Consider the following 12,163-nt stretch of genomic DNA (forward strand, 5'->3'; position numbering starts at 1 on the left):
TAAAGACCTCAGCCCCATATCCCTCATGCCAGTGGCATAGCTCATCTAGGAACACATTTCCCCGGCTCCTTCTTCCACAGCACACATGCCCTGAAGAAGTAGGGACTTCAGAAGACTTGATCCCTAGCTCCCATCACTGTCACTGTTTTCTAACAGCTCTTCCAGAGCACAGGAGGGAAGCGCTGCTGAATGTGAGTTACCCTTTCTCAGAGCCCGGCTGTGTTGCTGAGTGCACATGACAGTGAATTTGTCTGTCTTATTGCGACAGCAGCCATCAACTGCTATGCTGCTGAGAGGAGGAGGAACAGTCCTTAACATCCCAGCACTTAATGCCACCACTGTGCTAACTGTGGCCACCCCCAGTTCCATCTGCAGCCCAGTGCCCAGCCTGCGCTAGGGGTGCCTGGCCAAGAGGCTGTGGGTCTCTCGCAGAGCCAGCCCAGACCCAGGGCTCACACATTAAACCAGCTCATGATGTATTTTTGATGCCCTCTTTTGGCTCATTAACACAGGAGCCTGGTTAAAACTAAATGCATCATTAAGGCTGCAGAGCTAAAATGCTTTAAAACCTCATTAAATGAAAAGATTATTACAGAACTGGCCTGGCCTGACTGAACATGTGCAGTAAATGTATTCCCAATCTCAGTAAATATTTAGTATGAGACATATTAATTTCGTTGTGAAATGTGGCATTGGAACAAAGGATTTTCCTTGAAAAATCCTCTTGAAACTGAAGCCATACTTATTAAGGGAGGGAGAACATTTTAGCCTGCTACAGATAAGGGGGAGGAAGAATCGGAACAGAAACAATTCATTACCAGCTTCACAGTACTTACAGTGGGAATCCTGTACCCTTAATGCCTCAAATGAAGGGAGCTGAATCATACCTACAAAATGAAACCTTTAAAGTCCAGAAAAACCTGATAAACTGAGAAACTCAGTTTCCACTCTAGAAAGAGAAAAAAGAGAAAGAGACTTTTACCCAAATTTTTGGAGGAAAAAACTTGAAGTTGCAGTTTAAGTGTTCCCAAAATACCAAGGAAACAGAAGAGTGAAGAAAAAGACTCTTCAGTACTTGCCATTCAAAGGAAACCTCCTGATGTTACTGCGAGCAGAGCCACCTCTGCAGCCTTGCACATAAAATGCTATTTAATGACAGTAATAATGGTTATGAATTATTACTATTAATGCTGTTATCGTGATTATTATTTATACTTGCCCCAAGTGTCAAATCCCAGCCACTGACCTTAAGCTCCTCCAAGTCAGGCCTCTCCATGTTGACCACTGCTGCGAGGAGCTGGTCCTCCAACCCATCCCGTGTGACAGTGAAGTTGATGAGGGTGCACTGTGCCTGCAGCTCGGGTTGGAAATGGGGGTTTGCCAGCTTTGTGTGGAGGATGAGGCGGAAAGCAGGGTTCAAGTCACACTCCTTGTCCCCAATCTTAATGTACCTGCAATTAGAGCACAAGAAGGAGCACAGGTCTCTTCCAGGACATCTCACCCAAAGAGAGATAATGGCACTGGTCCATGGCATCTACTAGCATGGGATTTTGCACTCTTCACACAGAAATCACTCTGAAAGCAGGAAGTGTTTAAACTCAGGCACACCTGAATCACTTCTGAGTTACAACAAAACCCCCCCAGAGTTGCCCCTGAGTTCTGCATTGTGTTAGAGAAGGTTCAGTTTCCAGCAGTAGGATGGCCAGTGCAACCATGAACCCTCCTTGCTTTACAGAGACTGCATTCTACTTAAAGCTGGAGCTCCATGGAGGAAAAGCCTCTCAGCACTGAGATTTTAAGTAGCCACAGCTAAAACTGGCCAGTCTGTTGGCTCAGATCAGGCCAACTCTGTGGTCACACTGAGCTTGAGCAGTGAAGCCAAATGAGGTAGTGGCTGTTTGCCATTCCTGGGAGGTAACATCACCCAGGAAAACCCAGCCTTCTCCTGCTCTGCATTGCTGACGTCAGGCCTAGAACTTAGGGAGGCCACAGGAATCAACATCCTCTGAACCCAAGCTTAACAAAGCCCATGGGAACCAGGGGAAAAGAGAAACTGGAAATGCTTTCAGGGATGCAGCTGGCCTATGATGGGAATTTGAATACACTTCCCAGTCAGCTCCCTTGGTGTCCTCTTGGCTACCTCTGCTTTTGCAGCTGTGAAACTGAGGCAGAGAGAAATCACCCAGAAATAATGCTGAGAGCCCCAGCTTCAGAAAACCCTCTTGCTCTGGGTCTACCAGCATCTGTGTGTGGGGTTCTGGGATTCCCACGCTCATGTCCTTGGAATTACAAACCCCAGTGACTTCTTATTTCAGACTTATTTTCCATCTTCTTAAGAAAGATGCGATCTCACAGGGAGTTCTGAGGGCAGGGACACCCAGTCCCCAAACGGGATGACCGAGCTCTTCCCTGCAGGGGGCTCAGGAGTCCCACCACCCCTGCTGTAGCCCCATCTCCACTTCAAACATGTCAATCCCCTTCACTAGGACCATCATTACCTCTGAAACGAGCCCTCCTGCAGCTGACCCCACTATCAGCCCTGCTCCTCACGATGTTTTACCGTGCAGGCTTTCCACAGCTTGCCTTTCCCAGCAGTTCACATCACCCTGGCATATTTTAGGCCAGCAGGGAAATGCTTCTCAAAGAACTTAAACAATGTAAAAAGCAGAGCTTAGCAGTTTTTCATTCTTTACTGCAGCAGGCACAGAGCTCAGCCCATGCAGAGCTGTCCATGGCAGAGACTTCCAACACCCCAAAGGATGCACATCCTTCTAAAGGCAGACTGCACTCTGGGAAAGCCAGCAAAACAACATCAAAAGAGCCCCTGAATCACCTTCAGTGCTGAGCACATGGTTTAACTTGTTCCCATTATTGAAGCATACACTAAAAACGTGTTTCTGTTACTTTACAGACAGAGAGAAGGGAAAACTTGCTGCTCTCTAGGCTGGAGGGTGACCAGCATCTGCCATGAAGAACGTGACCTCATTACAAGCACTTATATATTCCTGATGCTTAATCCTGTCGCTGTATTCCTAAGTGAGGTGCAGTGGTTGCTAAAATCCAAGGTTACTTTTTCTTCTCAACAGCAACAACTAGTCTGGTAATAAATCAATGGCAGGAGAGCCAAATACAGCCCCCAAGGCCACTGCACAGAAGCAGAATTACAGGCCTCTCTTTTCCATGAGGCTTGAATGGCACTGTCCAACAAAATGGAATATGGAGGTTTATTTCCCACAGCTGAATTACCTGTGACTGCCTGATTTAAAACACCTTCCCTTCTGAAGGCAGGATGGCAGTGCTGCTGTGTATGAACACTCACAGTCTGAGGTCAGGAAGAGAAAGCACAACAGCATAAAGAGCCCACTAACACACACCATTAAACCTCCCCAAAGCTCACCTTCCTTTCTTGATCGTTTCTCGCCCCAGTAAAGGCCCCAAAACTGGATCCACGAATTCCTCCAGGTTTTCAATCAAAACCAGCTCTCCTGAAGCCAGGGCTTGTTCCAGTGTGTCCAAATACCTATGGGAAACAGCACTGGTACCCACTGCAGCAAAGCGGGATGCAATGCTTTGCAGCAAGGAGGATGCCGGGGGACAGAGGATGCTCCACACTGCAACGGCAGCCATGTGCATGTGCCAGCAGTTGCAAGACAGAAGTGAAGATGGTTTCAACATATGGACCAAAAAGTGGCATGGCAGAGTCTTGGCTGTACAAAGAGAATTAGGTCTCAGACCTCCAAAGGACAAGCAATAAGAACTGTTTCTTCTTTCCTGGGAAAAGACCCTAGCCATCAGAAAACAAGGATGGGACAACTTGGAGCTGTTATTGACAAATACTCTGCTTCCCCTGAACCCATCTTGCACAAAAACAAGGATGAAGAGCAAGTTTCAGCTCCATTTTGCCCAGGGTGGGTCACGTTTAGTACAGCTTCATTCCTCATGAGGGAGTTGGACCCCTCTGCCCAGAGCCTAACTGGGAATTGGAGATGCGCTGCATTGGGATGCTTTGTACCGGGAAGAGCAGGGTCAGGTGCTCGTGCTCTCTCCTTCAGGGCTGCTCTGCACTTCACACAAGTCCCTTCTCTGAAAAAGGAGAGAAGGGCCCTGGGCAGAAGGTGAGGATGCTCCAGCTGCTGATAACAGCATCACTGCTGCACTGAATGGGTCCAGCTAACTCTACTGGTTAAATTTAGGTTCCCCATCTAAGCTAGAGAGTTTGGGACCTCAAGGTATGACAGAAAGATCAAAGACAAGAAGTTCACAGTGACCTTTAAAACAGCCTTTAAAGGAATATGTTGACATAATGCAAAGCCCATCCTTGATCAGCAGCCCCTACTTTTCTGAGTCCAGAAAGATTTTATATGCAGAAATAGAGAGAGTGACAGCAACTGACCCTAAAGCTCCTCAGTTGCCCTCTCCTAAAGGAGAGAAAGGGGTGGGTTTAAACTTCATAAAGCATTTGAAAGCGAAGCAGCACCATCTGCCAGATGTTGAAACACTCTTCTTATTTACTGTAATGGGGCAGTGAATGATGCTTTTAGCCAGTGGCCCTGAGACATCACAGCAACACAGAACTCCTCCCTTAAGTACCTGCTGACCTGGTGTGTGGCTGGGGAGGGAGGTGAAAAAGAGATGCTGTGTTTGTCCACCAAGCTGTAATGGCAGCACATGGATATTACTATTCCTCCTGTTCCACCTTGGAGGTTTGTATTAAGGTGCCTCCTCTGGGATCCTTACCTTGCTACATACTGCTTTGGATAACTGCAAGGCATGATGACCAGGCTGGCCAGGAAACAAAAGTGTGCTCTAATGAAAATTGAGATGTATTTTTATCCCACATAAGATCAAATCTAGTAACTTCTTGTTACTCTCTATGATGAAAGGAGACACCAGCAAAACAACCTGGGCAACCCCAAGACAACTCTAAATCTACACACAAGCACTAAACTTGGGTCCCTCTCGCCTGTTGCCAATGCTTTGCTCTTTACTGAAACAATCTCAGAGCTCCTACTCAGGCAGAGATTTGACTCCTCCATAGTGGGTAGAAATAGGTGCAAACTGAGACAACAGAAGACCAGTCTGCTGATAAGAGCCAGGAGGGAAAAGCCTTCCCATAGAAGATTTAGCCAGATCAGTGTAAGGGTGCTGCAATAAGAACCTCCTAGCTGGTGCCAGCATGGGAGCAGGGTTCTCCCAGCTGGCCTTCAGGACATGGTGACCTTCATGGCAGCTTCTCCCTCCACGGCCTGGCCCAGTCTCTTCTTTCAAGAAGAAAGCCCTACTCACCCTCCTGGGTGAAACTGAGTCAGGACACGACACATAAGGGGGCCTACAAGGGTGCTGGAGAGGGACCTTCATCAGGGACTGCAGTGATAGGACAAGGGGTGATGGGTTCAAACTGAAACAGGGGAAGTTCAGGTTAGATAAAAGGCAGAAGCTCTTCCCTGTGAGGGTGCTGAGGCACTGGCACAGGGTGCCCAGAGAAGCTGTGGCTGCCCCATCCCTGGCAGTGTTCAAGGCCAGGTTGGACACAGGGGCTTGGAGCAAGCTGCTCCAGTGGAAGGTGTCCCTGCCCGTGGCAGGGGTTGGAGCTGGAGGAGCTTTAAGGTCCCTTCCAACACAAACCAATTTCTGAGTCTATGAATCTATGAAAGGACTAGGTGAGAAAGGTCCTTTCCAACCCAAACTATTCTATGATTCTAGAAGTTAAGCCCAACGGAGGATGCCACAGTCCTACATGTAGCCCAGCTTCCAGCTGAGAATGGCTCTCTCCATTCTCAGCTTCTGAAGAGTTTCCATGGTAACTGAGCCAAGCACTAAACAGAACCTCTATTTAACGAGAAATCTCTATCATTTGTCTAATGAATAAGCAGTTAATGCACAAATACATGTGAGGGTTTTCCTCAGTGTAATTGGCTTGGATGGTTGCAGTTAAATCATCAAGTAGGCAGATAACCAGTAACAGGTACTATTATGTGATAAGGCTGATGTTTACCCCTTCTGCCCAATCCGGATCACTCGGAGGCCTTCTCCATACTTGGTTTTGATCCATTTGATACCCTGCAGCTGGGGGTCCACCATGAGGGGCCAGCGCTCGCAGGTGCTGAGGATGGTGGCGTTCTCGGTGGACATCCGATCGGCCGGCAGGCCCTCGTTCTGCCAGGCTGCCACATCAGCATCATCAGCCAGCATGGTCAGAGGATCGAGGGATGGAGTTACAGGGATTGGCACCTGCAAGGAAAGGAGAAATGCTTCCTTGTGTGTTGGCAACAAGTGGCCAGTGTGACCTGCAACAGAGCTGAGCAAGGATAGTATTCCCACACATAAATCATACTTACCAGTGGCCTCCCATTCTACAGGATAGTTTTGATGTAGTGTTCAATGTTTCCCAGTTCTGTTGTGAATAAACCCAAACTATGCAAGCAACCCAAAGACAGTACTATGCACTCGAAGGACCGCAGCCGAGCCAGGTGGGCTCAGACCTGCTGGTACCAGCTCTCTCGGAAGAGAGCTCCTCATCATGAACATAATGAACTCCCTCATAAGCCTGATGCAAAACAGCAGCAGGAGGTCCTGAAACACTCCTCTGACATGGGAGGCCATTTGTGGTTGTGAGAAGCAGAACGTTCTGTGTGCCACTTATCTGAGCAGAATGGGCCTTTCCTTGAAATTTCTAAGCCCAGAGTCAGGCCATGGCTTTGGACCAGTATTGCTTTTAACTAAATTTTTGCTACAAACCCAAATTTTGGCTTGGTTTCAAGAACTACAAAAGGTAGTTTTTCCTCTCTCATCCTAAGGAACTTGTTGGTTTCCTCACCATTTGATCTGGGCATCACTGCCCCATTGCAAGCTTATTTACAAGCTTCTTGGCATTGCACCAGGATTTATAACAGTGACTGTACTGATGTGCAAAAGCTCAGTCCTGCAAGAGACCAAGCACTTGCCTTTACAAGTCATGGAGAACCCATTAAAGATCAGTGAAATATTAAACAAGTTTGAAGCATGAGAGTCTCCATCTGCTCCTAAGACATGGGTAAAACCAGCTGAGAGGCATGGCCAGCATGAACAGAGCTTGTGTCCAGCATGAACAGAGCTTGTGTCCAGCATGAACAGAGCTTGTGCCCAGCATGAACAGAGCTTGTGCCCAGCATGAACAGAGCTTGTGCCCAGCATGAACAGAGCTTGTGTCCAGCAGGAAGACCCTTCCAGAGGCTTTCCAAGCCTACTGGAGACCTGGTGGTGAGCTCAGCCTGCTCCATGCAATTCCTTCTCCACACTACCTCCATGCTTGGTTTGCTGCACTGGAGATTTTCCTCTGCACAGAGGGATCGGGTCACTCACATGGAGCAAGGACACCGCATCTTCCCCAGAGAGGAGTAAATCAAGTGTGGCTACATCCTCCTCCTCAATCCAACTTGGTGGGGGCACACGGATGCCCCTCATTGGGGGACCCACTCACCTGGGGGATCCCCTGTGGACATCAGAATTTATGTTAATTCTGGTAAGGACAGCTTTTCAGAGGAACCAGGTCTTGTCTTACTTCCAGCTGGTGCAAATACGGCTTCCAGATCCCATCCAGGAGGTCCTGTCGGTATTTCTTGGTGAAGTAGCCCAGGTAGGAGACAAAGGCTGTGATCAGCAGGACATCTCCACACAACGTGCTGTGTTGCTGTTTGAAGTCCTTCACAGCTTCAGCCCATCTCACGTCCTCAGAGGCAAGTCCCCCAACCTGCAATTTCCCAAGCCAAATTGATTATTACAGTGGTTCTTTAAGTAACACCTCAGGATCTGGCCAAGTCCAGACCTTGTTCCTGTTGTCAATCGTCATTTGCTGAAGTTTAAAACCTGGGGATGGGAAATATTCCATGCTACCCCCCTCCCTTCCTCACCCCCTCCCCATTCCCATCCTATTCAGTGAAAGACTGCAGTCAAAGCTCAGCTCTCTGCTCCAGGACTCCTCTAAAACCATCAAGGGAGGATCCATCACTTCCACAGCAGGGATTCACATAAAGATGAGGATTTCTGAGGCAGCCCCAGTTGCACAGCTTCACACCCCATTACACCCTCTCACACAGTGCACTCCTTTCCAGCAGCCACAACCTTCAGCTATTGTGTACCATTTATTACTCCCCCAGGCAGATGGGATTTTGATCACAATCTACACTGGGATCTTCCTTAAGGCTCTGACCAGAAAACATTTCCTCAAAGACATTTTTCATGAGCATCCAGTGCACAAACAGTCCAAGTGAGGGGGGTTGGACCAGATGATCTCTTGAGGTCCCTTCCAACCCTTGGGATTCTGTGATTCTGTGATTCTGCCCAGTTTTGAAGAGGGTACAGCACCTCCTGGTAAAGTAAGAGATCTCTGCATGCACACACACTCACTTAAGAAAGCTTTCGGTTGATTAACCGAGACCCACAGCTTGGAAACCTGACTGGAATGCATCCTTCAGGTTTATTAAAAATTCCTTTACATCCTTCTCTCCTGCAAACCCCCCTCAATAGGGGTTGCTATGAATGTGGCTCATACTATACTGTTTCCTTCCAGGTCACTGTTAGATGTTAAATAGGACCATCCCTAACACAAACCTCTGTGATGAGCCTCATGAATGCCTCAAATAATTAATTCCCCTAAAGTGGGTTATTTTGCCATGTTAGGCTGATATGCAGAACATGGGTCCCAAGGATGGGAAGGCACCACCTTCAGATCCATCCTGAATTCCACCATCACATGTTCAAAGTTGACCAAGTCCTGTTTCTAGCAGAATCTTGCTGCAGAGGGTTAGCAAAAACCCTCTGGTTTCCTACACAAATTTACTCCTGGCCAGTTTACACCATTGGTTGTCCTGCTCCAGCTGCAAGAGAATCATAGAATCAACCAGGTTGGAAAAGCCCTTTAAGCTCATCCAGTCCAACCCTTACCCCAGCACTGCCAAGGCCACCCCTAACCCATGGCACTGAGGCCTCGTCTCCACGCTGTGTGAACACTTGCAGGGACGGTGCCTGCAGCCCTGCCCTGGGCAGCCTGTTCCAATGCCTGAGCACCCTCTGGGGCAGGAAATGTTCCTCAGCTCCATCTAAACCTGCCCTGGTGCAGCTTGAGGCCGGTTCCTCTTGTCCCATCCCTTGTTCCTTGGGAAAAGCCCTCCTCTCACCCTCTAGTGTACCTCCAGGCTTTATAAGCAGCCATCATTTTCCAGGCAATTTGCTCTGCTTGGGTAAGCAAAAGGAATTAATTTTCTTCCCTTCTGAAATCCATAATCACAGGAACAGCTCTACCAGGCCAGACCTAAGCTCCACCTCCTTTGGCATCTTGTCTCCTGACAGCAGCCCTTAGCAGCTGACTTGGGAAGACCACACAAATGAGCATGTGGTAATACTAGTTCATGACAATCTCCCACCTTCCCTCAACTGGAGATTTAAGGACCTTTGGAAATAGAGTTTATATCTGTGTGCTTAATAGCTACTGCTGATCTTTTCCTTCATGATTGAGTCTCAGCTGCCACGGATACAAACCAGCCTTTTGGCATCTCCAGCATCCTGTGGTCAGCAGATAGGCAGATTAGCAATGCTTTCTGTTAAAAAAGTACATCCTTTGATGTGCTGCCTGAACTTTTCAACTGCTAAAACCCATTCACACAGTGGAAAAACAGTGAAGAACCATCTTCACGTCACCTGCTCTGTATCATTTATGATTTCAAGCCCTTGATACCCCCTCTGCTGTCTCCTTTTGAGGCTAAAGACCTTTAGCCTATTCAACAATTCCTCACACAGAAGCAGCCTTTTGATTGTCCTTGCAATCCATTTCCTTGCAATTCTTTACAAAATGATGCAATCTTTATTATCTGGTTTCTTTTTATTGTTACCTTCCCTGCACCGTTTCCCATTCTACCACATCGTTTGCGGTCCAGGGAAGCAGGCAGAAGTACAGCAAGATTTATTTAGAATGTATTTATATTGCGAGGTTGTGATTCTCCTCTGTTTTGATCTCTCTTCTTTTCCTAATAAGCCCTAACATTCCATTTTGGCCTGGGTTTGGGATTTCTTGCCTCTGGGAGCACAGAGCTCACATTCACAGAACTCTTCACTGCATCATTTCATTCCTGAATGATAATTCAGCATCACCTTGCAGGGCATGAATAGCAAAACCTGATTTTTCCAATAGACATTACTTCGCATTTATCTGCCCAGCATTTCACACCTCCACCACTCCATATCGTTTTTATAACGCTTTATAGACAGCCTCCATCATTGGTATTACTGAGGAGCTGTGTGACCTGTTTACACACCAGCTCATCCAGCTTGCTGATGAACACAAGGACTAACAGACACCTCCTAAAATACCTCTGGTGGCCTTTCTGCCTTGTCAGATCTGCCCCTTCAATCCAGTGAAAACAGTGAACCAGGCTTCTCACAGCCTGCTTCCTTCCAGGAGCAGAGAGGCTGCAGGGTCTTTGCCATATTCAACCTCAGAGCTCTCCCCAGGTTACAGCCTGAACAGATTCAAGTGGTCCTCACTGGTTGCTACCAATGTGCTCCTGGTTTAGAGACAACCAATCTGTTATAAATCCATAAGTACATGTCTGCATCTTGTATTACCAAATTTCATTCTATTCCTGTGTTTCCCTTACCCAAACCATCCAGTTTCTTCAACTACAGTCATGTTCCCTCTTTATCTGTGGGAATTCTTAGTTTTATGTTATCATTCTTATAGTTCTGCCTTATCATGGATACCCACATTCTTTAAAGTGAAGCATACAAAGGCTGGAAAGTATCAGGGATCAGGCAGCATGGGATATACCTGCCCCGTTCCTCCTCTGTCCCGGGCATTTGCTGGAGTCCAGCTGAAGCTGGGCTGAGGCCCCATATCTGTTCTTCACATGATCCCACTTGTTGAAAAAGCAAAACACTACTTTCAAGTTAGCAGTTACTCTTAAGGATTATACCTAAACTATCCTTCATCTCAGCTCCAGGAACAGAGCGCACAGAGGTCCACTTCCTCCATCTTTCCACCTCAGATCCTATAGAAGTCATTGGAATCCTTTTCATTTAGGAAGTGGCAAATGAAAAGCCATCTCATTTTATTATGTTTAGCTCTTTGATAATAGGGGATAGTGAACAATCATTCCCTACCCACCTTCTGCAAACATGTCCTGACTGTATAGGCTTCTGTCACATCCATCCCCCAGACACCATCTCTTTTCCAAAATGAAGAGTTCTAATTCATTTCCCCTCTTCACATAGGAAAGTGATGATAAACTTTGTGGTAGCTTTTCTAGGTCGCCTACAGCCTTTTGACTTCGGCTAAGATGACTGGGTTCAGCAGGAAAGCTGCTGATAGATGAGCACAGTAGATCTGAATCAATGATCATTTAACTTCTGCTTCCTGATTTTTTCCTACCAATTGCTAATACTCAGTTTGCCTTCCTTCCTCCAGTGTTACGCTGCTGTTTCTCTGCAACGACTCCAAGAATTCTTCTTGGAATTGTGAGTGACAATAGTGCAATTAGAACCTATCAGTGCAAATGCATGATTAGAGCTCACTTGCCCTGCACGCATTACTTTGCATCTGTCGTCATGGTGTTTCATCTGCTGCATTAGCCCATATCCACTCACGAATACTACACAGCAGCCATCCTCTGGTGCACAAACCCCTTGGTATTCCCTGGTTCCTGTCCCTTGGGTCCTAGAGCATTTTCCTTAAGTCATCTAAGTTCATGAGATGCCAAACTAAAAGGAGGGCAATCTAAGGTTCAACTTGTCTTCATCCCCTTGATTCATTTTTTTAATCCAAAGCAGCACTATCTGTGTTCAGTTAGGTGTGTTCTTCATACAGCCTCAGATGTCTCTACTTCCAAGACTGGGAATTATTTTTGCCCACAGTCACATAGACAACTTCTTGGATGTCTTGTATGGCCATTCTAAGTGAACAGATTCTCTGTTAACCCACAATACAAATGCTGCAGCTCACATCCCAGCCACAGGCAGAGACACCTGGTTTTCCAGGGACCAAGTGCTTCTCCTCCTCTCCCAACAAGCTCTCACCAGCAGAAGTAACCCTGGCCTTACCCAGACTTTTAAATCATCCCTGATCCTAATCATTCCCACTGTTTTCCATATGAGCCACAGTAAAGAGAGACCCCTGGCAATTATACATTGCTGT

The 12,163-nt window shown here is 47.1% G+C and overlaps 1 protein-coding gene across 1 annotated transcript in view; it reads right to left on the minus strand.

Annotated features, from left to right (window-relative positions):
* DNAH9 (dynein axonemal heavy chain 9) overlaps positions 1-12,163 on the minus strand; it is a 127,141-nt gene that overhangs the window by 61,584 nt on the left and 53,394 nt on the right. Inside the window, exons 24-27 of the mRNA XM_061362980.1 lie at positions 7,541-7,729; positions 5,996-6,231; positions 3,398-3,520; positions 1,247-1,451 (exon numbers count right to left, since the gene is read on the minus strand). Coding sequence (XP_061218964.1) covers positions 1,247-1,451; positions 3,398-3,520; positions 5,996-6,231; positions 7,541-7,729 — 753 coding nt within the window. The remainder of the gene's footprint in view (positions 1-1,246; positions 1,452-3,397; positions 3,521-5,995; positions 6,232-7,540; positions 7,730-12,163) is intronic.

The sequence above is a fragment of the Neopsephotus bourkii genome, unplaced genomic scaffold, assembly GCF_033783945.1.
Source record: "Neopsephotus bourkii isolate Nb327-2 ecotype Australia unplaced genomic scaffold, CSIRO-AGI_Nbou_v1 NB_5, whole genome shotgun sequence".
Lineage (NCBI taxonomy): Eukaryota > Metazoa > Chordata > Aves > Psittaciformes > Psittacidae > Neopsephotus > Neopsephotus bourkii.